Raw genomic sequence first — 27,429 nt, 5'->3', positions numbered from 1 at the left:
TGGCTATTTGTAATTCATTTCTTATAAATTTCATTTTCATTGTTTTCCATATTTTTCTATGGAGGAATGCCTCTTTTGCCTGTTGGATTATAAAATCTTTTTGTATATAAGAATATTAACTTTTATCTGTCATATATGCTTCAAATATTGCTCCCAATTTGTCAAATATCTTTTTGCTCTGTTTCTGTTGTGTTTTGTAACACAGAATTTATTTTTCATTTTTATGTGGTCACTCTAGAAACCAGTGCAGCAAGTAATTAGAAATTTGGACTTTGAAGTAAGAAACCGGATTACAAACCTGGCTTAACCACTTATCAGATGTGTTACCATGGAAAAACTATACTTAATTTCTCTGAGATTCAGTTTTCTTATCTGTAAAATACAGACACTGCCACATACTACACAGAGTTGTTATGAGGATTACATTCATTCATTCCTTCATTCATTCACTCAGAGTTTCCCACCAACTCTGCCAGGCAAATAATATGCATTCATTAATTCCAGCTGTTACTATTACCATGAATAGACATTTTAATTTTTGACAGCAGTTTTCAAATTTAAGTATACATAAAAATCACCTAAGACCCTTGTTTTAAAAACAATTAGATCCCTAGGCTTCATTCCCAGAGGTTTTGATCATACAAGTCCAGTACGGGGCCCTAAAGCATGCACTTCTAATAAGCATCCTCAGGTGATTCCGATGCAGGCGGTCCAGGAACACGGCTTAAAAAATACCTGTTTATGGATTCTGCCTTTGATGAGAAACCTGGAATACCCTTTCTTACCTCAGTTAAATAAGTACTGACCTATATTTCTCCTATATTATTATGGGTCCTTTCAAAAATATCTGATCCATCTAAAATATATTTTATTATACAGTTGGCTAACTGTCTCATAACCATTTGTTGAATAATCACACCTTCCCTCTCTGATGTGAAAAACATCTCTACCACTAGGAAACCACTGTAGTTTCCATTGCTTTACCATATGCTTGGATAACTGGCAAGGAAAATCCCCTTGTTACTTTTGTCTTTCAAAATTTTCTTGCTCATAATTTCACCTGTCTGATTTGCCAAACAATTGTTTTCTGTGCTCAATAAATATTGACTTAATGGAGGCAGTGGACTTTACAAATAGAAATTAACTTCATAGTAATTTTTCCAAAGTCTCATTGGGATTTTGCCTGGAATTACACTAAAAACTGGAAATTAATTTGGAAACAATGAATCTCCATTTCTTCAAGTCTTTTAACATACAAGTGAAATTTTCTTAATTAAGAACTCCTACATTTCTTAATAACTTTATTCCTTGGCGTTTTGTACTTTACAGAAGACAAGTAGTTTAGAGTATGAACTCTAAACTTTACTTAGGATCTTACCTAAGCTGTAACCCTTAGATCTTATCTTAGGATCTGATCTAAGCTGTAACCCTTACTAGTTATGTGAATGACCTTAAGTCACTTAACCTTCCCAAGCCTGTTTCTTATCATAAGATGGGGGGTGACAATAACATCTACCTAATAGTATTGAGAAGAAAATGAGACAATGTTTGTAAAATGATTTACAGAGTGACTAGCAGAGAGAAATGTTCAATAAATGTTAGCCAATATTATTAATAGTAAGATTAATGAGACTATTCTCTAACTATATTTTCTAACTAGTTATTGCTTGTTCGCAGGAAAGTTGCTGATGTTTTCCTATTTATCTGTGTCCAAATATATCCCCTGAACTTTCCTACTATTCCTAAAATTTTTTCAGTTAATTCTCTGAATGGGGAAAATAGTAGCTGCTTAAAATTTTAAAAAAGAAGAAATCACAAAAGAAAATATATTAACAACAAAAGCTTTTAAATATTACCCAAAAAACTAAAAGGAATATGAATTGGAAAAAATTTCCAACAGTACATATAAGAAGTTAATTTATGGCATCTAACCATCAGGTGAAAAAATTATTCAACATACTGTGCTGAAACAGATGACTGACTATATAGAAAACATTTAAATTGGATCCTCAATTCAAACCATATGCCAATATAAATATCAGAAGGAACAAAGAACCAAAACTAAAAATCACAAACCTTAAAAATTCTAGACCACTCCTGGCAACATTTTTCGTAATAGCAAAAAGAACTGAAAATAACCCAAATGTCACTTTAAGTAATAATCATTTCAAGAAAATTTACTCATTTGTTACATTTATGTTTATTGGCTTCCTTCCCCCGCTTCCCCAACCCCCTTTTTTCTGTTTTCTCCCTGAGCTGTTCCAAGAGCCTGTACCTAGCAAAGAGTAGCAATCAATAAATATCTGCTGAAAGAACTGTCCATCAACAGGAAAGTGGATAAACTATAATACATTCATATAACGGAATACTACACAGCAGCAAATAAACAACAGTTACATACATCACCATGGGTCACTCCCAGAAACACAATACTGAGTGAAAAAAGAAAGGTTCAGAATGATACATACAATATAAAATTCAAAGTTATAAAAAATAAATATACATATAGTGTTTAAGATACAGTTTCCCAACAGTACAACTGAAGAGGGGCAATTAGGGCTTTATCATGAAAGATTTTTAAATTACAAAAATACATTTATTTTGGGACTTCCCTAGTGGCACAGTGCCCAATGCAGGGGATACAGGTTCGATCCCTGGTCCGGGAGGATCCCACATGCCATGGAGCAACTAAGCCCGTGTGCTGCAACTACTGAGCCTGCGCTCTAGAGCTCGCGAGCCACAACTACTAAGCCCGTGTGTCACAACTACTGAAGCCCGCGTGCCTAGAGCCCGTGCTCTGCAACAAGAGAAGCCACCACAATGAGAAGCCCACGCACCGCAGTGAAGTGTAGCCCCTGCTTGCCGCAACCACAGAAAGCCCACGCGCAGCAACAAAGACCCAATGCAGCCAAAGATAATGAACAAAGAAAATAAGTTAATTTTTAAAAAAGAACATTTAAAAAATTCTTTAAAAAAAATACATTTATTTTATAGTTCACAGAAGTTATTCTACTACTTTAGTAAACGCTTCTTGGTGATGACTTAAAAAAGAAAAAAAAACTTCCGTATCAACTCACTTGTAAAAAAGAAAATGGAAACCCAATCACAAAAGAAAATATTCAACATTGGTAAAGTGAAGCCAAACATACCTATAAGCTCAGGCGGGTTTCTTTCATTAAACCGCTCACATAGACGAATAAATGTCTCGGTATTCTCCGTTGTAGGGCACTCGCCATGTCTAGTAATACAGAAACATTTTTTTTTTAAGAAGAGATTACAAATTTCAACAGAAGGTTTAAATATTAAGGAATCTTAATACATGACTTACCCTTTACACTGAAGTTTTATATATTTGATTCCTTCTTTTTCTATGTCATTTCTGTCATAGAATCTTGAAGTATTTGTCAGGTCCACCAATAAGCCCATTTTAACCTTAAAAAAGAAAGAAAGAAAAAAGGACAGATTTACTGGTAACTGAATTTGTACCAAATCAAACTGACTAAATGGGAGTATTCCAGGCCAGTTCATTCAACTACACTAAGGGAGATTTTAGGTTCACTCTGCCAATGAACTATTAACAATGAAAGTATCACTTATCCAAGTCTTACTCAAGACATAGAACTTAGGCACTAAATAAAATAAATTAACCCCCAAACTAATGATGAAACAAGAACATAAGCAAAACAGACTCCACTTCAACATTACAAAAGTGTACCTAAAAAAGCAAACACTGATGTAGTTTTCTGCATCTGTCACTCCACCTATGATTTACTAGACAAGAAGCTAGAACAGGGATATCATCTATCTGAAACACACCCCAACCAAAGCTCCAGGCACACAATAACCCAGCACTCCAAGCAGTCATCACTACAGCACATGTTAGGCAGCTAAACTCTCAAGTGAGTACACAGGGCAAAAAGTGTGTACAGTCAAAATTCCCTTGTAAATCCCTTAAATAATCAATAAAGAACAGTACACATGGCCGTATTTGTGCATCTCACTGAAGACTTACTCCCATTCCTCAGCCAGTTTTTCTTCCTATATTGGAACAAAAATCATTATTTCTTCTGTTGAGCAGTAACTGAAGTAGTTGGCTTGTGTTAGGGGACCACAGGTTTGAAAGATCTTGAACAACCAGAATCACATTCAGCCTTGAAAGATATGCACGCTGGAACTGAGCCAAGTAAAAGAACAGTCAATCCAAACATCTTCCACCTCATTCTGAAGTATATACTCTCTGAGAAGAATGGTAAGAGAAACAACCTGTACTTTTTAAACTTATTTTTCTCTCTTTTGCTGTTACTGCTTTTATTGAGTACCTATTGTTGCGTTTGCCTAAAGGAGACTGGTCTACATAATAATTCAACTCCATTGTTATGGGGGGGGTGGGGAATGGCAAAAACATTTAAATTTCATACATCACAAAACAGACAAAACTGTGCACTTCTAAAATATAACTAGCTGCCTTAATGTGCTCTATGGATTTCTCCAGGTTTCTTAGCTCATGTATGGGTAATAGACAGCTCTTCCAATCAAGCACCCTCTCACTTCCCCAGGAAATGTATCTTTGATGGCATTTTTTGTACTATCTGCACCCCTGGGCCTACTTCTCTTCTCTTCCCACATAGGCTTCTTCAGTGATCTTAATTCCTTCAGAGGATATGTATTGCCAAATGCAAAGATTTAGATGCCATACTACAGCTTTTCACTAGTTAGAATTAGAACCCATTTTGTTTGTCTTCAGGTCCAAAATAAGAAGTGAATGAAAAGTGGGGATGAGCAAGAAAATATGAATTTTCTAAATACATATGAATACTTTAGAAACCAAGAAACTGCACCCCATGACTTAGCTGCCCTGAGCCCATATATATGTATGTGTGTAAATGTGTGTCTGTGTGTGTGATGTGTCTGTGTGAATAATGTGTTTGGGTGTGAATGTGTCTGTCTGTATACACATATACTCATACATATTATTACATATACATAATTATTTTTCCTTATAGATTCCCAATCCATAAAATAAGGATAATTATAGTATCCACCTCATACAGTTGTTGTGAGATTTAAACGAAGTCCTTACTCTGTGCCAAGCACTATTCTGTGTGCTTTAAATGCACTAACTTTATTTGCAAGTGAGAAAACTAAAACATGAAGAGATTATGTAACTTGACCACAAAAGCTTAAGTGGCAAACCAGAAATCATACCCAGGCTAATTAGTGCTAAGCCCAAGCTCTTAGCACTCTGCCTAGGAAATAGCTAATGCTCTATAAATGTTAACTATGACTTTCAAAATGTATATTAATAATGAAGATAAAAATTAAAAGTTTACAAGTAAGCTAAAATAAAAGATATAAACAAATAATGACCCAAAACTACACCGAGAATAGGGATGAGTAACAGGTTATCAAAAACTAAGTGGCAGGGCTTCCCTGGTGGCGCAGCGGTTGAGAGTCTGCCTGCCGATGCAGGGGACGCAGGTTCGAGCCCTGGTCTGGGAGGATCCCACATGCCGCGGAGCGGCTAGGCCCGTGAGCCACAATTACTGAGCCTGCGCGTCTGGAGCCTGTGCTCCGCAACAAGAGGGGCCGCGATGGTGGGAGGCCCGCGCACCGCGATGAAGAGTGGCCCCCGCTTGCCACAACTGGAGAAGGCCCTCGCACAGAAACGAAGACCCAACACAGCCATAAATCAATAAATAAATAAATAAAAACAAACAAACAAACAAAAACAGTTAACATCATACCAAACATACATATAATTTAAAAAAAAAAAAAAAACTAAGTGGCATCTTTACCATCCCATAATAAGAGACTTGCACATAATGGGTACCAATATTTGTTGAATGTACTGAGAGAGCATACAATAACAGACCACCAAGAGTCTAAAATAGAAGAGAACAATGGTTGGTGTTATGGGTTGAATTATGCCCCCTAAAAACATATATTCAAGTCCTAACTCCCGGTACCTAATGTATAGATTCATGGTGGTAGTTACAGAACTATTCCTTCTCCACAAAGGAACTCCCTCATGCTACCCCTTTACCGTCAGACCCTCTTCCCACCCCCATCCCTGTAGGCTGGCACCTGCTAACTTGTTCTCTAACTCGGTAGAGAAGAGATAGGGAGTTCTGTATATAGAACTCTATGTACTATTTTTGCAACTTCCTCTGAGTCAGTTAATTATTTCAAAATAAAAGTTTTATTTTAAAAAGCCACCTGTAGGGGCTTCCTTGGTGGCGCAGTGGTTAAGAATCCGCCTGCCACGGCAGGGGACACGGGTTCGAGCCCTGGTCCGGGAAGATCCCACATGCCGCGGAGCAACTAAGCCCATGAGCCACAACTACTGAGCCTGCGCTCTAGAGCCCGCGATCCACAACTACTGAGCCCCTGTGCCACAACTACTGAAGCCCGCGTGCCTAGAGCCTGTGCTCCGCAACGAGAGAAGCCACCGCAATGAGAAGCCCACGCACCGCAACAAAGAGCAGCCCCCACTCGCCGCAACTAGAAAAAGCCTGCGCGCAGCAACAAAGACCCAATTCATCCCAAAATAAATAAATAAATAAATAAATTTTTAAAAAATAAAAAGCCACCTGTAGAACAAGAAAGGGATAAAGTATGTTAAATCAACATCAAAAATGTTTTGTTTCTTACCTTCAGACTCTTCAGATAATTTGAAAGCATACTGGGATGGAACCGATTTTCTTCAGCAACTTGACTGTCATACCTTGGTCCTAACATTGTCTTCAGAGGTAAAAATCTTCCTAAATAACATGAAGATAGGTAATAATTTTCAATAATGAAAATGTTCCAGGTTAAAACTCTATAATTAGCAATTCTCAAAATCACTTTCTTCCAATGTTTTAAATGGAATTTAAAAGAGCATTCATGAAATACTCTCAACCTACACCATATTTTCAAAAGGCACTGCCTTGGAACTTCTAAAGACAACATAAATTCTAGAAATTGATAATCAAATATAATAGCAAAAGAAAAAATTACCAGTGAATGGAACTTCCACAAAGACTCTTAAGTTCTAAACCACTACATTAAAAAGTTATTGCCTTAAAAGCTTTAAAGATATAGCACTAGAAAACTGATAATGAAGTGAGTTAAATCAATTCTTTGAAATTCCTATCATACTTTTTTAATATGAAATTGGAACTTTCTCCATCTTATAACCTTATCCTACATCTCAGGAGAAGGATCATGCTGAGAAGCATACTAACCAAAATCACACTCCAAATGTATCAGTGATTCTAATTTCAGCAAGACTGACTGACTTTTGGCCTTTTTTTTTCCTGAATCACCATATAAACACAGGGGAAGTCATCTTTTAAAATCACCTATTTCAGCTGATTTATATTATAAAATTAGTAAGAATAAATATCTACCTAAAACAATATCTAAGTGAAGTCTTAACATCTGTCCAGAGGTTTTAAACAAAATTCATAAAAAGATCATTTTTTTCTATTTTTATTTTCTACAAAACCAATCAAGATCACCAGTAACCTCCATGTTGTTAAGTCCAATGGTCAACTCTCAGTTCTCAAATAACTGATCATTTTTTAATTCAAGAGGGAGCTCCTGAATCACTTTTTTCACGTGGCTTCCAGGACACTACATCCTCCTGTTTTCCTCCCCTCTCTCTGGCCTCTCCTTCTCAGCCTGCTTTACTGGCTCCTCTTTATCTCCCTGGCCCGTCTATGTTTTGTCCCAGGGCTCTGTCCTTGCACCTCCTTTCTAACTACATTCACTACCTTGGTGTCTCATCTAGTCTCACAGCTTTAAAAGCCATCAGTGTGCTAATGATGGACAAATGTGTATCTCCAGGCCAAACCTCTCCCCTAACTCTAGAATCAAATATCAAATTGCCTACCTGACTTAGTCTCTACTTGATGTCTAAAAGACATCTGAGACTTGATATCCAAATCTGAGCTCTCAACCTTCAAACTCCTCTCATGGTCTTCCCCATCTCAGCAAATGGTAACACCATTTTTTTAGTAGCTCAGGCCAAAACCTTTGGCGTTATCCTTGACCCCTCTCTTTCTTACACACCCCACACCCAATCCATCAGCAAATCCTATCAGATCTCTCTTCAGAATATATCCAGGATCTGACCACTTCTCACCACTTCTACCATCATCTCACCTAGATTATTATGCTTCATTTAGTTTATTTAACAGATATTTAATAAGTGCCTATTATGTACCAGGCATTATTCTAGGTGCACAGACTACATTAGTGAAAAGAAAAAAACAAACAGATAAAAATCCCTGCCCTCCTGAAGCTTATATTCTATTAGGTAAAGATAAACCACAAACAATGAACATAATAAATAATAATATGGTACATCAGAAGTTTCATCCCACTAGACCTCTCTCCTTCTCACTGACGTCTCAGAGGCCTGATTCTCTTTCCTCTACATACCCTTAGCCTCCGTGGTCCTCCCCAGCTGCTCAGTCACACTCTCCTGAGAAAAACCCAGACCTCGATAAACCCAACCACCTGATTTCTTTGGGCCTACACCTACACAGCTCAAGGCTCCTAGAGAAAATCTCAGAGCACAGCAGAAGGGTGACAATACAAATCATAATCATCAATCTCAAAGGTAGTCCTATGTTTCACATCTTTTCCTCATTCATAAAATATACCAAGCTCCCCTACCCACTCCTCACCTGATGGCTTTGTGTTATAGCGTACTGAAAAGAAAAAGTAGAAAGAAGCAACTTTATGTGTTTAACACATATCAAACAATGTTTAAAACATTTTACGGGCTTCCCTGGTGGCGCAGTGGTTGGGAGTCTGCCTGCCAATGCGGGGGACGCAGGTTCGAGCCCTGGTCTGTGAGGATCCCACATGCCGCGGAGCGGCTGGGCCCGTGAGCCACAACTACTGAGCCTGCGCGTCTGGAGCCTGTGCTCCGCAACAAGAGAGGCCGCAACAGTGAGAGGCCCGCGCACCGCGATGAAGAGTGGTCCCCGCTTGCCACAACTAGAGAAAGCCCTTGCACAGAAATGAAGACCCAACACAGCCATAAAAATAAATAATAAATAAATAAATAAATTTAAAACATTTTACATAGATTTATTCATTTACTCCTAACATAAACATATGTAATGTTATTATCCCCATTTTACAGATGAGGAAACCAAGGCAAGAGAGATTAAGTAACTTGCCCATTGTCATGCTTCTAGTAAATGAGAGAACAGGGATCCAAACCCAGGTGACCTGGACATAGGGTCCCATGGAAATAATTGCTATTCAACAATGCCTCTCCACCAGCAGGTAGAAACTTGCCTCACCTCTGCAGTTATAAACCTTTCTGTATCTGAGTCCATTTCCTCTTTCATCCCCTGTCCTTACTCCCATTAAAGGCAAATCCCCTCCCTTCTGCTCTGGATTCTTTCCATTTTGCACTCACAAGGACCATCAATCAACTCTTCCTCCCTTCCAGGTTGCTACCAACTTTTCTAGTATCTTAACATTTCAGCAGCATCTCATACATTTGGCAACTCCTTCCTTCTTAAAAAATTCTCTTGGCTTCCATATCACCATACTCCTTTAGTTTCTACCACCCACCTAACACCACCCCCAATTTCTAGCTATTCTTTCTCAACTCCTTTGTTCCCTCTACCCAATTTCTTTTTCTTTTTCTTTTTTTTTAGTTGCGGCACACGGGATCTTTAGCTGTGGCATGTGAACTCTTAGTTGCAGCATGTGGGATCTAGTTCCCTGACCAGGGATCAAACACGGGGCCCCTGCACTGGGAGCATGGAGTCTTAGCCACTGGACCAGCAGGGAAGTCCCTATCCAACTTCTAAATGGCAGGTTTTGGTAAGGGGCGGTTCCACCCTGGGCCTTGTCTTCTACTCTTTCTACATTCTCTGCCTGAAAGGTCTTTTCCACTGCCATGGCAGAAACAATGCTATCTGTTCACCAAACTCCATTTATTTTCCTCTTTCGCGGCACGCAGGAAGACTACATTTCTCAGCTTCTCTTGTAATTTGGTGAGGGCCATATGACTGGACTCTGACCAATGGGATATGGGCAGGAGTGAGATATAACACCACCCCAAGAGCACCCACTCCTGCTCTTCCCCTTCCACGGCAACCTTGCAGGTCATATGTTTAAGAGGACCGCACCACAAGATGGGAAGAGCCCAGAGAGTCACCACTTGGAGAAGAGTTGCCCAGGAAAGCTGCCTGACACACAATGCATTGTGATATGAGCAAGAAATAAACATAGTATGTTGACTGGAACACTTGAGTTTGGGGAGTTGTTTGTCAGAGAAACTAGCATTACTTATCCTGACTAATCAAATACCATGTCTTTAAATATTGTCTTTATGCTGACTATCCTTAAATGTACATCTCCAACTCAAACTTGTTTGAATTCCAAACCATATATCCAACTGTGTACTCAACATCTCTACCTGAGCAATCAGGATCTTTTTTTTTTTTTAACATCTTTATTGGAGTATAACTGCTTTACAATGGTGTGTTAGTTTCTGCTGTACAACAAAGTGATTCAGCTAGTATACATATATCCCCATATCCCCTCCCTCTTGTGGCTCCCTCCCACCCTCCCGATCCCACCCCTCTAGGTGGTCACAAAGCACCGAGCTGATCTCCCTGTGCTATGCAGCTGCTTCCCACCAGCTATCTATTTTACATTTGGTAGTGTATATATGTCAGTGCTACTCTCTCACTTCGTCCCAGCTTGCCCTTCCCCCTCCCCGCATCCTCAAGTCCATTCTCTACGTCTGCGCCTTTATTCCTGTCCTGCCCCTAGGTTCTTCAGAACCATTTTGGGTTTTTTTTAGATTCCATATGTATGTGTTAGCGTACGGTATTTATTTTTCTCTTTCTGACTTACTTCCCTCTGTATGACACACTCTAGGTCTATCCACCTTACTACAAATAACTCAATTTCGTTTCCTTTTATGGCTGAGTAATATTCCTTTATATGTACGTGCCACATCTTCTTTATCCATTCGTCTGTTGATGGACACATAGCTTGCTTCCATGTCCTGGCTATTGTAAAGAGTGCTGCAATGAACATTGTGGTACATGACTCTTTTTGAATTATGGTTTTCTCTGGGTATATGCCCAGTAGTGGGATTGCTGGGGCGTATGGTAGTTCTATTTTTAGTTTTTTAAGGAACCTCCATACTGTTGTCCATAGTGGCTGTATCAATTTACATTCCCACTAACAGTGCAAGGGGTTCCCTTTTCTCCACACCCTCTCCAGCATTTAAGCAATCAGGATTTTAATACTTCTTCCTACCTGCTTTCCCCCACAATAAGCCCTAATGGTACCAATCATCCCACTGTATAAGCAGAAACTTGGGACTAAGTTTTGACTCTCTTTATCTCATTCTAAATCCAACACCAAGTCCCGTCTATTTTCCCTCTTTAATATCTCTCAAATCAGCTTACTACTCTTCGACTCTATTTCTAAACCATCACCATTATCTTTCACTTGAACTACCATGACAAGCTCCTAACTAACCTCCCCACTTCCATCCTTGTCTCTTTCATTAAACACAGAGCAATCAAAGTAAGCTTCTTTAAACTGAAGTCAAATCATCTGACCCCAATGCTTAAGAAATGGCAATGGTTTGCCAGTGCACTGTGAAAGTATATAAATATTAAAACCCCTTATCACACTCTAAGCCTGTACGATCTGGCTCATACTCTCCACCCTCACATCCATATCCTCACTTTCAGTATGAGATCTCTCCACCATCATCCTATCCCAACAGAAAACCTTCAAAAAAACAAAACAACAAAAAACAAAAGCGACACTCTATCTAGCAAACTTCTATTTATTCATGTTAATGCATATATACCTCCCTCTGGGAAGCCTTCCCTGATCCCCTTCTTCTTCCCTAACGTCAAGATTTATTATCTCTAGTATCCCATAATATTCTATAATAGAGTCATTATTGACCTTGTTAAAACAGAACTGTGTTTAAAAATGATGGTTTGCTACTCACAAAATTATGTGCTCTTTAAGGTGGGGGACTATATCTTAATCATCTCCCAAGTCCCAAAAGCCAGCACAAAGTATATACAAATATTTGCTAAGTAAAATGTCTTCAAAGTCATCACTATTATCATAAGACTGAATCATATTTATAGTCCCACAGTTAGTTCCCAGGAGGTTCTTTATGCATAGTACATACAAAATAATTTTATGTTGAATAATCATAAGTTTGTTTTCTTCCAAGTGTTCACCTGAAATCTATCACTCAGAAGCAGGAAAAAAGAATTCTTCAGAAATAAAGCTTGGCCCTATCTCCAGATACTCTCTCACTAGAAGTCTGGTTTAATTAGAGAAGGTGACTTCAGAGTGGGACAACTTACTATTTATAATTAGTACGATCTTCTTTCTGATTCAGAAAAATTATGAACTTCTAGTACTAATAAGATTCATCCTAATGTTTACAATGAGAAAATTTAAGCAGTCATAACACATTTTCCTAAATATGCAAAATATCAAAGAAATTATACAATAAGCATAAATTACTTTTCTAATCAGAAAAAAAAAAAAAGAGGAAGAAAATAGGAGGTAGAAACTGGGAATGTGAATGATTCCTTATTTTTCTCTAACGCTTGCAAGAATATAGCTAGCGTTTCTTATTCTACCACTATAAAACACTGCCAACCCTACATTATCTAAAATACACAATGTGTCATGAACACTTCTAGGACAGAAATGTTAGAAAGATCAAATTTTAAGGGAAATTTAGAAAGACTTATCAAGAATTTTATGTTGTATTCACCTTACTTTCTAATAAGGATCACAAGCCAAAGCAGAATTGATTACCAGTGAAGATCCAGTTTGGTTGTCAGGAGGGCTGAGGTTCTTTTCAGGGCCCACAACTGCTCAGATTAGGTGAGCTTAGTGACTCACTGATCACAGTAATTAAGAGTCTATGTTTTGGGGGTCGAAATACTGTAATACAATAAAAAAGGAGTAACTTTTTATTCCTGACCCTTCATCTCCAGGAGAGGGAGGAAAAAAAAAAGCACACAACTCTATTTCTTTAGAGAAGTATTAAGCTGCCTGGAGCTTCGCACCTTATCTGCTGCTGTCCGCCCCCAGTCAGTACCACATTTGTCTCATTCATCTAGGAAAAAGTCAGTATTCTGATATTTGTCACTGTCATCTGCAGATTATATTAAAATTCTGATTTTAAAACTGTTTTTCTAATTCCAAATAAAAAATATTCACTGGGACAAGACCTTCTTTATGATTTTGTTTTTCTCACAAATCAGTGTAGCAGGTAACTCTAATGAAAGGATCCAGGAAACATGCTCCAGGTTTAAAAAAAAGCTAGACATCTAAGTTTAGAGGTTTCTTCATAACTCCGTAGAGAAAGCCACATGCAAAAAGAAAGGATTCAACACTAAGTTAGAGATGGCAAGGGAAAAAAAGTCAAAATGTCTGAAGAGTGAGATGAATTGTAATCAGTTCATCTGAAGAAAGTACAATGACTATCAAGCACAAGTGAAAATGCCTATAAAAATGGTTAGAACGTAAAGAAAATTATTCATTTTTGTTAAGGAAAAACATTTCCTCACCCCAAGGCTTGCTTAGATTATGTTTTATCCATCATTTATATGGCTTTATTGACTGAGGATTTTATATAAAATGTGAAGAAAAGCTGACAAACTAGAAGAACCAGAAAGCCTGAATTAAAAAATGACTAGAGAATCTTCTCTTACAACAACTTAAAATAACTAGGCTGGGACTTCCCTTGTGGCGCAGTAGTTAAGAATTTGCCTGCCAATGCAGGGAACACAGGTTCGAGCCCTGGTCCAGGAGGATCCCACATGTCGTGGAGCAACTAGGCCCGTTCACCACAACTACTGAGCCTGTGCTCTGGAGCCCTGGAGCCGCAACTGCTGGGCCTGTGTGCCACAACTGCTGAAGCCCGCACACCTGGAGCCCATGCTCTGCAACAGGAGAGGCCACCACAATGAGAATACTGCAAGGAAGAGTAGTCCCCACTAGCCACAACTAGAGAAAGCCCGCGCGCAGCAACGAAGACCCAACGCAGCCAAAAATAAATAAATAAATAAATAAAATTTTAAAAATTAATTAACTAATTAATTAAAATAACTAGGCAGACATACTATAGCTGTGTACATAATTAGTAAGTATGCATAGCTCACTACAAAATCTTTTAATTTTGTTTCAAAACACCTTCTAGAAAAAGCATTAAGTTGGAGTTAGTTAAAATTTAAAACTTTAACTCTTCAAAAGAAACTTTTAAGAGAATGAAAAGGCAAGCCACAGATGGCAGAAAAGACTTTTAAAAGCATATAGTCAACAAAGGATTTGTATTTACAATACATAAAGAACACTAACAACTCAAAAATAAAATAAACAACCAAATTCTAAAAATCAGCAAAAGATTTGGACACTTTGCAAAAGAAGATATGTGAATTGCCAGGAAGCACGTGAAAAGATGCTCAACATCAAACCACAGTAAGACAATACTAAGCACCTATTAGAATGGGTAAAATTTTAAAAACTGATCAAATCAAGTGTTAGAGAGGATGTGGAGCAAACAGACTTCTCATATATTGATGGCAGGAATGCAAAATGTTATGACTTGGAAAAAAGTTTGGCAGTTTTTTAAAAGGTTAAACTTACACCTACCATGCGATGCATTCCTCTCCTGGAGATTTACACAGGGGAAATGAAAGCATATGTCCATACAAAGAACTGCACATGAATATTCATAGCAAGTTAGTATGCAACAGCCAAAAACTGGAAACAACCCAAAGGACCATCAAGAAGTGAATGGACGTGGGCTTCCCTGGTGGCGCAGTGGTTGAGAATCTGCCTGCCAATGCAGGGGACACGGGTTCGAGCCCTGGTCTGGGAGGATCCCACATGCCGCGGAGCAACTAGGCCCGTGAGCCACAACTACTGAGCCTGCGCGTCTGGAGCCTGTGCTCCGCAGCAAGAGAGGCCGCGACAGTGAGAGGCCCGCGCACCGCGATGAAGAGTGGCCCCCGCTTGCCGCAACTAGAGAAAGCCCTCGCACAGAAACGAAGACCCAACACAGACAAAAATAAATTAATTAATTAAAACATCACCCTTGTGTCTACTACTGAAAAATGACAGTAGCTCAAGATTTAAAAAAAAAAAAAAAAAGTGAATGGACAAACTAATTTAAACTGGTGTATCCATAACAATGGAATACTACTCGGCAGTAAAAAGGGATGGGCTATTGATACATACAAGCACAGCGTGAAAATCTCAAAATAATAAGGCTGAGTTAAAGAAGCCAGAGACCTCCCCCCCAAAAAAGAGTATGTTTCCATTTATTTTAAAAATTATACAAAATGCAAACTAAATCTATAGTGACAGAAAGCAAATCACTGGTTGCCTGAGGGAGGGAGGGATTACAAAGGGCAGGAGGAAACCTGGAGTGGTGATGATTGTGTTTACTATCTTGATTGTGTTTCACGGGGGGGGGGGGGTGTGCGCCTGTGGTCCAAATTTATCAAACTGTACACTTTCAAACTGTACATCTTAAATTTAAAGTCTGTTGTGTCAAACTCAAAGATGAAAAAGTCCTCAATTAAGAATCATTTACAAAACAAAACAAAAACCTCCAGTCTCAGTGTGGATGAATTTCACCGCTGGGAACTGCCCCTCCCTTTAGCCTTCCTCTCAAGACCGACACTTGTCCCTTCCCCTTCCGAGAACCCTCAAAGGTTTACAAAACTCCTGACTAAGCTTCAAAGTATTATTACCCACTGGGTTCTTGGGTCCTCAGCTCCTTCCACACAAAGCTCCTATCTACCTTCCCGCTCGCAATATTTAGCCTTACTGAAGAGTGACAAGTGCCCCCACTGCCTCCAGTCCAGGTTCCCAAACACTCATCCACGAAGCTTCAACGGGCCGAGCACGTCTGGGTCCTCAAACACCACCACCGAAAACTGCGCCCCCCTCAGCCCACCCCCGGACCCGCAGGTGCGCGGGGACTCGAACACCCCCCGTCCCGGTTACCTGCCACCGGCTGGCCGCGCCGCGGACAGTTTAGCCACCGCGGGGGAATCTTGTTGTGAGCCATGTCTTGGGGCCGTGAACAGCCGCCCCCTCCACCAACGCTCGCCGCGCCGCCGCCGGCGCCGCCGCCACCTCCTCGCGTTCCGCTCTGCACCCGAGGTCCGAGGTACCCGAATCCCGGCCGGCGTCCGAACCCCAGCCGCCCGGACCTGGGTAATGTCAGCAGCGGCGCGCCACTTCCATTCAGGCTCAACTCTAAACGAGCCCACAATGCACCGCTACTTCCGCCCCAAAAGCCCCACCCCCTTCTTTCCGAGGTCAGAGGTGAAGACAGAGACGCTGGCGAACGGATGGGAAGGAGTTAAGGCCAAGGCGAATGGGAGGGGCGGGTCTTCCCTCGCCCCGCCCCGCCCCGCCCCGCCCAGACCCAAAGAGCTCTCAGGGCAGCTTTGCACATGCGCAGCTGCCGTAGTATTGGGAACCAGGAGCGGCGCTCATATACTTTTCCCATAGACTGCCGATGGAAACCCCAGAGAGTGAAAGGAAACCAATCGTCTTTCCACACGTACACTGGTCCGCAGATTCCATAAAGGAATCTGTTTTACTGACGAAAGGGGCCATCCCACCGCCGTCATAGCTCAAGAACCTGATAGCCCTTTTTCGGCCAAATTTGATGTCCCGGCAGGATCTGGGTTTGAATGGGAATTTGGAAAGTTCCTCCTGACGTGGATTAGGGGAACAAGCTTTAGAGAAATTCTAAGAGCGAGAGATTGGAGCACCAGAAATGAGGAATTTCTCTTTGGGGGAGTACTTCTGGGGATCCATGAAACATCTGAAATTAATCTCAAAACATTTTTTATGAGTTTTGTTTGTACACTTATGGAGCAAAGTTTTATAGCGTATATGGGAGTCTCAGAATTACCAACTAAAGTGTGTAATTGGCAAAGGCAGGAATTGCCCAGTGGAGTACCACTACCTGTTGGTGTTCTCATTTGCCTTACCAAACAAGCGGTCTTTCCCTTCCAGTTAAGCAGGGGCGATTGGGAGTGTTTTCTAAACCATGTCCTGGAGTAAGACTTTCTGTAGTTAATAGACTAATTTAGTTAAAGTATTCAATATAAAGCTGGGTGCTGGCAAATTAGTTATAATGTAGCAGTTCGGCTTTAACTACCAGTGATGTGTTTGAACTGCAAGAGTGTGAGGTTTGGGAGAATGCATTTTAAACTTACGGGACAGCTCAGCCCCTGAATGCCTGGACCCTCTCAGTAAGATCAGAATTCTCCCTTGAAATAGAGAGGGCCCAATGGCTCTCTCTCTGAGAGAGACTGAGTTAGGTCACACTCCTGGTCTGTCCTGCTGTTACATCTGCTGAGACCTTTTAGTGAAAGTATCACTCCTCTGCTGATAAGACAAGATAAGACTGTTGCCTTACAAATCAGCAATCTGCCCAAATGATGCCCAATTCTCTTCTCTGCTGGCAGGGGAAAGTTGGTACCAGACCCAGAGCGGTAAAATGTTTGATCCCCCAAATCTCCAAGGATGGAAAAGGTGAGCCTGGTCCTGGGAAAGTATTTCACTTTCCCCTTCTGGGGATGACTCCCCTTGGAGACTGCCCTTCTCACACACTGTGTCCACCTAGGGAGCTCAGTACTAGGCACAGGGAATGCTTCGCAGAGGCTTCACACTGCCGATGGGCAGCTGTTATTGGTTGTTACGGCAGCAGTGTGTGCTTAATTTTTACACCACTATCCAGTTATGCCTTCTCTTTTCTTTTAAAGATTTTTTTTTTGATGTGGACAATTTTTGAAGTCTTTATTGAATTTGTTACCATATTGCTTCTGTTTTATGTTTTTGGTTTTTTGGCCACAAGGCATGTGGGATCTTAGCTCCCCAACCAGGGATCGAACCCACACCCCCCTGCATTGGAAGGCGAAGTCTTAACCACTGGACCGCCAGGGAAGTCCCCAGTTACGCCCTCTTTATCCTTAGTGCCAACAGACCCAGATGACCCTGTGGTTCCCTTCTGCCCACAATAAAGGGCAGAGTAGGACAGTGGCATCCAAGTGAGAGGGCAATTTCTCCCATTTCTCCCTACCAGGAATCCTTCGCCTGATGGGTACTTCTGCCAGCATCACTCCTACTCCAACATCTCTGCTATCCTTCAAGAAGAAAAATAGATGCCCCCAGAGGAACCAACATGTCTCCTCCCTGGCTTCCTGGAACCACCAACACATTCTCATAAATGTGTCTTGGCCTCCTCTTTATTGGCTCTTTGCGGGTGAATTCTTCCGTAGAACATTTATTTTGCCCATAAGGAAAGGTGTGTGTAAGGGTAAAGAAGACTGAATTTTCCCTCTTAACAAAAAGGAAAGAGACTTCCCTTTTCCCAGGGTATTTCCTTGAGAAAACTTGTATTTGTAAATCCTTCCTCATCACCCTGATACGTATATAAATCTTTTGAACAGCTAAACGAGCCTCTGGCCTGTTTTACAACCCAGGAACTTTTCTTAGGGCCTAGGGAGCCACCTCTTTGTAAACATGAAGGAAGATAGCGCCCCCTGTCTCCCTGTCACCATGGGAATGTAACCTAAAGCACCTCGTTCCAGGCTGTAAGTCACAGAGATTGAAAAGTTTTGTTTTCCTTTCAGATAATGGCAGTTACCTAACACAGGTGGCCAAGCCAGTTACAAAGTAAATTTAGGATGAACTATGAAAGAATGTATAATAAATGGTGCTGCCCAAGTCCTCTTACATGGGGACTAGTTATTATTTATCTCGAGAACATGTGTGGAATGGTTCATATATACTTGGCTGTTTGCAAGGGTGAGTGTTCTCACTTTGCAATCTCGTTAGAGGATTGCCTGTGATTTGCATTAGAGTCTGGTTCAGTGCATATTCAATAATAAAACTGGTTTCTTTCTTTGCTACATTTGTGGTGAGAACGTTCTCTCTATGTGTGGCTCTGTCCAAATTTCCCCTCTTCCTATGAAACCGGTCATATTGGATTAGGGCCCATCCTAATCCAGTATAAACTCATCAAGATTCCATCTGCAAGACCCTATTTCCAAATAAAGTCACATTCACAAGTACAAGGTTAGAAGTTAAACATATCTTTTGGGACAATTCAACCCATAACACCCACCCTTACTTTTAGAGGCACAATCCAGGCTTGCAGACACACAAACTGTTTTGAATCCCAGGAATCTGGCTGCTCTATGTCTTCCTTTTTCTGAAGGAAGTTTTTCTGGAAAGTCAGACACTGAGATAGAGGCCTTAAAAATCACCTTCTACATCCCTCCCTTTTTTTGTATACTGCTAGTGGAACAAAGCAGGACTCTATGGGGCCTTCCTTGGACAGACCCCTTCCCCCATGTCCTCTGTTGTAGCTCCTCTCTGAAGTACCTAATAACAATATCTGATGCACATTTCCTGAGTTGTTCTACAGATGCTAAAACCTCACCAAGGGAACTCCCTGGTAGTCCAGTGCTTAGGGCTCTGTGCTTCCACTGCAGGGGGCATGGGTTCGATCCCTGGTCAGGGAACTAAGATCCCTCGAGCAGCATGGACAAAAAAATAAAATAAAACCCCCACTAAATGAAAGAAGTTAACTACCTGATGACCATGAGCATGTAGCCCCCCAAGACCTGCTGGAGTCTGAGGACTGATAATGTTAACCCCTGTGACACCACCCTGTTACCTCACCATCAGCCAATCAGAGAATTGTGCACGCAAGCTGATCACACATCCCGCAACTCCTCTCCCTCACCTGGCCTTTAAAAGTGCCTCCTTGAAACCCATCAGGGAGTTTGGGCTTTTTTTTTTTTTTAAACAACAATTTTTTTTTTTTTTTTACTGATCAGCCCTTTTTAAAAAATTTTTTTAAATTAATTAATTTATTTTTTGGCCACGTTGCACAGCATGTGGGATCTTAGTTCCCCGACCAGGGATCGAACCCGTGCACCCTGTGGTGGAAGCATAGGGTCTTAACCACTGGACCGCCAGGGAAGTCCGGAGTTTGGGCTTTTTGAGAACTAGCTGCCCCAGACTCCTTGTGTGGTGCCTTACAATAAACGCCACACTTTCCCTCATCACAACCCAGTGTCAGTAGATTGGCTTTCCTGCACATGGGCAAACAGGACCCAAGTTTGGTTCGGTAACACTAGAAGCTACAGGAAATGAGATATCTTGAGCAAACTCAAAATCACCCTCTTTTCTTCCTTTCTACCAACAACACTGATCCCACTTGAAGGGTTTAAATTCTTCAGTGACACACTTTCAAACCTGCTCTCCAGAGATGCTCCAAGTATTCCCTCAGTGATCAGACTTCTAAAGAACCACATTCATATCTGCATATTTTTAAAAGATAAACTGAGGCACATTTTTAAATGTCAAGAGTTTATTTGAGCAAAAATCAATTTCAGTTGAAGTGCGCCAAACCAGAAGTGGTTAGGAGCTCCCCAGGACAGGAGCCAGAGAAAGGACTTATGTAGAGAAGGTGCAGAAGCAAAGAAAAGAAAATATTTGATTGGCTAGAGCTTAAAGCCTCGTTGGCTGGCTGTGGTTAGTTGACCTTAGCGTTTTGGTTTCCTAATCTGGAAGCATTTACAGGGTTTGATTTTGGTTTGTCTCTGTAGGCCTCCTCGGCACGAGAGCCATATCAGCTGGATGGCCTCCTTGTTTAATTAATTTAACAACATCAATTCCCCAACAACGTCTCAACACGAAATGACTCCAGTTCCAGGGGTGCAAATATACGCCCAACTCTGAACAGGCCACAAACCTGCGTGCAAGGATATCACATGTATTTTCTATAAATCAACTCAATCCTGATACTGAATTCCTTCCTGCTAAATCAGTCGTTTAGAGGAGGAAAAATAATATTCCCTCTACCCTTCTTGGCTGAGACCTCCCGTAATAAAAGACAGAGACAGGAAAAAAAACGAACGGAAGTTTATTAACGTGTATACCTCACGTGCAGATGCGAGATACTCAGGGAAGCTGAGATGGCTAGCACCTTAAATACTAATATCTTTAGCCAAAGACAAAAGAAAGATGTTGTGGGAACAAAGAGACCAGTTATGGGAAGTTACCAGGAAAAGCACAGTAAAAGGTAAGGTTTGTTATGAGGATTTAAGTCTCTGCTTTCTTCACTGATAAGTTTCACATGATTTTAGAGTCATCCCTCTCTTTCTGGTACTGAGAAGGAGACACCCTCACAAATGGAGATTTCCTTTATAAATATAAATTTCCCTGACAAAAAGGGTAACTTCTACTCTGTTTTCAGAGCTTCTCCTGTGTCTGCCTTTTCTCAAAAAAATAATCCACTCAAAGTAATCTATACCAAAGAGGAATATTTGGAGGTAGCATACTCTGCTACCCTTTAGTGGGAAATGCTAGCTCTGGCATTCTTGGGGCTTCTTGACCCCACTTCCATGCCTGGAATTATATCTTGGTTTCAGGGGCTCTGACAACACATCTCCAAGAAAGAGGTGAAGGGAAAGGCTGGTCTCTTTTTTTAAATTTTTATTTTATTTTATTTTTTTATTTTTGGTTGTGTTGGGTCTTCGTTGCTACACACGGGCTTTCTCTAGTTGCGGTGAGCAGGGGCTACTCTTCATTGCGGTGGCTTCTCGTTGCGGAGCACGGGCTCTAGGCGCACGGGCTTCAGTAGTTGTGGCACACGGGCTCAGTAGTTGTGTCTCGCGAGCTCTAGAGCTCAGGCTCAGTAGTTGTGGCGCACGGGCTTAGTTGCTCTGCGGCATGTGGGATCTTCCCGGACCAGGACTCGAACCCGTGTCCCCTGCATTGGCAGGCGGATTCTTAACCACTGCGCCACCAAGGAAGCCCCAAAAGGCTGGTCTCTTGTCACTGACCCTCTGTTCCCTTGGCTGACACTGATCCTTGGCATGACTCCCATGGCGCCAGCCGGTCTCTATTGCTCCTCGGCCACATTGTGGGGAACGGGGATCTTTTGTGAGACTGGGAACCCTATAGCTCAGGCCTTCTGAGTGCACCCATAGGCATTCCTCTCCGAGATGCCCAAACTACAGGGTCTGGAGTAATGTCCAACACCTTTCTTCACTAATCAGACGGTCCCAAAGGAAGGATTGAATAAGTACATGTGTCTGGTGTAGAGGAACAAAATTTGCCACCCCAAAATGTCTCTTTGGCATATGGGTTACTTCAAGCTGAAAACAATGAGGGCCTGAAAAACTCAGGAAGAAACTTTGAACTTCCCCCTAACTGTCTAAAAAAGAATTTAGGTAGAAAGCCTGTTCCCAAACAGAGCCATCTCCAGAGATATCCACAAAGGATATGGGCTATATGTGGTGGGGAAAACTCTGTAGAGATCAGGTCTCCTCTGTGTCCCATTGTCTCTCCATGGCCTGGGCAAGCATTTATTTACCAAATATTTGCTTTTTTTATCTCCAAGTCAATTGCCTTTCTCCCCTCTCAAGTCTCAAACCACTACCCCCAACATCTCTTGTCTTTAGCTGAAGGTGGTATTAAGGTTTATTAATGGCTTGGGCCATTTTGGTGAATTACTCAGTTTTCCTGGGTCTCTCCCATGTAGACATGTTATTAAACTTTGTTTGATTGCCTCCTGTTAATCTGTCTCGTGCCAATTTAATTCTTAGACCAGCCAGAAAAACCTAGAAGGGTAGAGGAAAATGTCTTCCTCCCCAACACTGGCTAATGTCTTGAGAAATTAATTTTTTAGTGTTTGATGACATAATGGATATATCACATGAGGGAAGTGATGAAATAAAATTATTTTAAGGCAAGAAAAGGAAAATTTAACGTAAAATTTTCTCTGCCATTTGAACCACTCCCCCTCCCCTTTAGTGGGCATTGTGCATCTGCATTATACATTAACTTGAAGACACAGGAATGCCTCCTCACCAAAAAAAAAAAAAAAAAAAAAAAAAAAAAAAAAAAAGCAGTTTCCTCCTGGCACCAGCAAGGTAACTCCTTAGGAGATGACATTCCTTTCTGAATCCTGTAAGAGGTCACAATTAGCTGCTGCCTACCTTGTTGGACTATTTAAACATTCGTGATGTCACTTTGATGTATAACCCTTTGTCTCAAAAACTTCTATAACTGTGCTTTAACCTCTAACAGGAGAACAGTCCTCAGAGCTTCCTGAAAGACTGTCTCCTGGCTTGTAATCCTCAGGTTGGCTGGAATAAGGTTTTCTATTTCTTTCTTATTGACTAATTTTTTCATCAACAGAAGCATCAAAGATGACTCTGGTCTTCCTTTTCCAAATCGGAAAGTCTCCAACTTTCCAACCAGCAACAAGCATCCTAAGCCTATTTTTTTTTAAATCAATTGGATTTATTTTTTAGAACTCTTTTATGTTTACAGAAAATTGAGCTGAAAATACAGAGTTCTCACAGACCCTTCCTCCCCCCCGCAGTTTCCCCACTCTCATCTTGCATTAGTATGGTACATTTGTAAGAATCCTAAGCCTATTATTTCAAGTATAACAAACAGCATTAAAAATGTGTATGTTGAACAAGACCAAAAGACAACCCTCAGAATGGGAGAAAATATTTGCAAATGAAGCAACTGACAAAGGATTAATCTCCAAGATTTACAAGCAGCTCATGCAGCTCAATAACAAAAAAACAAACAACCCAATCCAAAAATGGGCAGAAGACCTAAATAGACATTTCTCCAAAGAAGATATACATATGGCCAACAGACACATGAAAGAATGCTCAACATCATTAATCACTAGAGAAATGCAAATCAAAACTACAGTGAGGTATCATCTCACACCGGTCAGAATGGCCATCATCAAAAAAATCTACAAACAATAAATGCTGGAGAGGGTGTGGAGAAAAGGGAACCCTCTTGCACTGTTGGTGGGAATGTAAATTGATACAGCCACTATGGAGAACAGTATGGAGGTTCCTTAAAAAACTAAAAATAGAACTACCATACGACCCAGCAATCCCACTACTGGGCATATACCCTGAGAAAACCATAATTCAAAAAGAGTCATGTACCAAAATGTTCATTGCAGCTCTATTTACAATAACCAGGACATGGAAGCAACCTAAGTGTCCATCATCGGATGAATGGATAAAGAAGATGTGGCACATATATACAATGGAATATTACTCAGCCATAAAAAGAAATGAAATGGAGGTATTTGTAATGAGGTGGATGGAGTTAGAGTCTGTCATACAGAGTGAAGTAAGTCAGAAAGAGAAAAACAAATACAGTATGCTAACACATATATATGGAATCTAAGGGAAAAAAAAAAAAAAAAAGGTCATGAAAAACCTAGTGGCAAGATGGGAATAAAGACACAGACCTACTAAAGAATGGACTTGAGGATATGGGGAGGGGGAGGGGTGAGATGTGACAGGGTGAGAGAGTGGCATGGACATATATACACTACCAAATGTAAAATAGATAGCTAGTGGGAAGCAGCCGCATAGCACAGGGAGATCAGCTCAGTGCTTTGTGACCGCCTGGGGGGGTGGGATGGGGAGGGTGGGAGGGAGGGAGATGCAGGAGGGAGGAGATATGGGAACGTGTGTATATGTGTAGCTGATTCACTTTGTTATAAAGCAGAAACTAACACACCATTGTGAAGCAATTATACTTCAATAAAGATGTTTAAAAAAAAATGTGTAAGTTGGATCATTTCTCCTCAATAGTGAGAAGTTGGATGTGTTTGTGTTTAAGACATAAAAAACTATTGTAGAATTCCCGATAATTTCTCTGTAACCGAAAAGTGAGCCATGTACCATGTTTGGCCACTAGATGGAGCAGAACACTAGGAAATGCAGTCTCCTCTTGTTTTGGTGGCCAAGAAAGTAGGTCAGTGAGTCAGGTTCTTTAATTACATATGTGGGTGCCTATTCCAAAGGTTGAATTTGGCCCGGGTTCACCATTTTCATAATAACAGAAGTCAGCCTAACCTTCAAGATGATTAAATTACAGTGACTAGCAGAGCACCTCTGCAGGGTAGCTTATATAAGCTTCTTCACTGGAAAATAGGAAAGATTAAAAGGAAAAATAAATAACTGTTTTCCAAACATTACTGTCAAGGCATGAAGATTTTCAGAGATATAAATAACAATCTGCTTCTGTGTGCCATAAAAAGTTTACTTCTACTGTTTAAATTATGTGGAACATTGTCTGCCTTTTCATTAGAGAATAATAAATCTTTTCATGTGAATTATGCCTTGGACAAAATGTTCAGAGATTTTCTAATTTGTGTTAAACCTCACAGTTCTGTGAGGTAGACATTGCTACCATCTCCATTTCATAGATGAGCAAACAGACTCAGAGAGGTTCAGTAACTTGCCCTAAGCCTCACAGCCAGAAGCTGAAGAACCAGGCTGTGAGGTGGTGAGCAATGCTGGAACCGCCAACAGAGTCGGAAAACTTTTTTTTCTAATCCAGGCTCTGCCTCCCATGCCTATTAGACCTTGAGGGGAAAAAAATCACTCTTAAAGTCCTGATTTTTTTGTTTTTCCATTTGAAAAATTATTAGATGGTCCCTAAGGCAGTCTGCCTTAAATTTAAATACACTCAATCCCTGGAGATCTTGTTAAAATGCAGGTTCTGATTCAACAGGTCTGGCTGGGGTGGTCCTGAGAGTCTGCATTTCTGACCAACTCCCCAGGGGATGCCCGGGCTGCTGATTGGAAGACCACACCATGGAGCCTTCCTATTGTGGGCAGATAATTATTAACATCTGCAAGGGATGTCCCAACACTAAGAAATGGGCAAACAATGCTTGCAGTTTGCAATATTCGCTGGTAGCTGTCTATTTGAAAGGAACTCTTGCTTGGTATTGATTTATATTTTTTGCATCTAGATTAGTTGGAGCCTATCAGATCCTATTAGGGAATCAAACTGTTTTTCCAGTTATCAGCCACCAATATGTCTTTATCATTTGCTTCTTAGATTAATTGTTTTTTATTTCTGATTGATAGCACACCTGGCATCTCAGATGGAATCACCCCAGATTTCCTAGGTGACATCTGATACGAAACCAATGTTTTATTTTTATGTCTTTGCAATGCAAAACCGTAGTCTTTATCTAATTACATGCCTGGACACAGGTAAGGCATCCTGTTCCCCAAATAAATAACCTCTAGATTTCTATACCCTTCCATACTGGAACATTCTTTTATCTCCTTGCACATTCCACATGCTAGGGAGTTACTAAACCATAGCGTGTGCTTGAGATCCATTTGTCTGAGAGATTTTGCATCTACTCTATGCAGTGCTTTACAATGTATAAAAGCACTTTCACCTATGTTAACTCATTTGATCCTACAAAAACGTGGTGAATTAGATAGGGAAGATATCATTTTCCCCATTGCAGAGGAAAAGACGAAGCCTCCAGAAAGGTTGTGACAGGCAGGAACACATCCAGTGTCTCCTGACTAAATGCCAAGTGCCTTCCACTGCACTGCATAGCCCTCCTACTCTGCCTCGTGTTCAACGTGTGTGTGAGTCTGTGAGCAAGTAGCATGTTGACGCTGTAGCTAAAGGAAGAGGAAAGAAGGAGGTGAGGTAAGCTTGGCATCACTGTATTAGGAGAAATGAGGAAATAAGAGTAGAACATTGCAGCAGGTTGATGGCTAGGAAAAATCTTAAATTTCTGGTGACATATTTCAAAACTCCAGGTTTGGATTCTACAGACCCATAGCTTCAAAGGTCATTGCCTCACTTCTAGGATGTATATCTTAAATTGGGCCCTAGTTTTAGGATGAGCAAAAGTGCACTCAAGCCTAGTTCGTTCATCCTATTCCATTTTCTACTGAATGCTGACGTGTATGAGGAAATCTAGGGGATGCAAAGATGAAGACACATTCTTGAACCCTAAAATGCTTCTTGTTTAATAGAGAGGGCTAATTATTTCAATTACTCATGTACTGCTTCATTTCAAAATACGATGTGGCACCTTGCTAAGTGCCAAACACTATCCCAGGTGGAGAACAATGGCAATGAATAAGACAAGGCCCCTGATGTTTTGTTTTTCCATTTGAAAAATGATGAGATGGCCCCTAAATTTAAATGCACTCAATCCCCGGAGATCTTGTTAAAATGCAGTTTCTGATTCAATCAGTCTGGGGTGTGCCTGAGAGTCTGCATTTCTAGCCAGCTTCCCCAGTGATGATCACGCTGCTGACTGGAGGACCACACCTTGAAGCCTTCCCTGACCTCAAAGACTTCACTTGCTCAGTATAGGATACAGAAAAATTCAGTACGATACGTGCCATGGGGAGGGGGAATGGGGGGAGGGTGCTGCCCAAGTTTCCATAGAATCACAGAGAAGGGTATCTATCCCAATCTTTTTTTTTTTTTTAATATTTATTTATTTATTTGGCTGCACAAGGTCTTAGTTGTGGCATGCGG

At 40.8% G+C, this 27,429-nt stretch overlaps 1 protein-coding gene across 4 annotated transcripts in view; it reads right to left on the bottom strand.

The window, feature by feature from the left end:
- RNGTT (RNA guanylyltransferase and 5'-phosphatase) overlaps nucleotides 1-16,290 on the bottom strand; it is a 264,091-nt gene extending 247,801 nt beyond the window's left edge. For 3 of the 4 annotated variants that reach the window (XM_068551481.1, XM_068551478.1, XM_068551480.1), the window contains exons 1-4: nucleotides 16,036-16,290; nucleotides 6,652-6,761; nucleotides 3,329-3,432; nucleotides 3,150-3,238 (exon numbers count right to left, since the gene is read on the bottom strand). In XM_068551481.1, coding sequence (XP_068407582.1) covers nucleotides 3,150-3,238; nucleotides 3,329-3,432; nucleotides 6,652-6,761; nucleotides 16,036-16,099 — 367 coding nt within the window. In that variant the 5' untranslated portion in view covers nucleotides 16,100-16,290. The remainder of the gene's footprint in view (nucleotides 1-3,149; nucleotides 3,239-3,328; nucleotides 3,433-6,651; nucleotides 6,762-16,035) is intronic. The other variant, XM_068551479.1, reaches the window with a different exon arrangement.
- Between the last annotated feature and the right edge of the window lie 11,139 nt (nucleotides 16,291-27,429).

The sequence above is a fragment of the Eschrichtius robustus genome, chromosome 9, assembly GCF_028021215.1.
Source record: "Eschrichtius robustus isolate mEscRob2 chromosome 9, mEscRob2.pri, whole genome shotgun sequence".
In the NCBI taxonomy this organism is placed as follows: domain Eukaryota; kingdom Metazoa; phylum Chordata; class Mammalia; order Artiodactyla; family Eschrichtiidae; genus Eschrichtius; species Eschrichtius robustus.
This window is presented reverse-complemented; position numbering and strand designations above follow the sequence as displayed.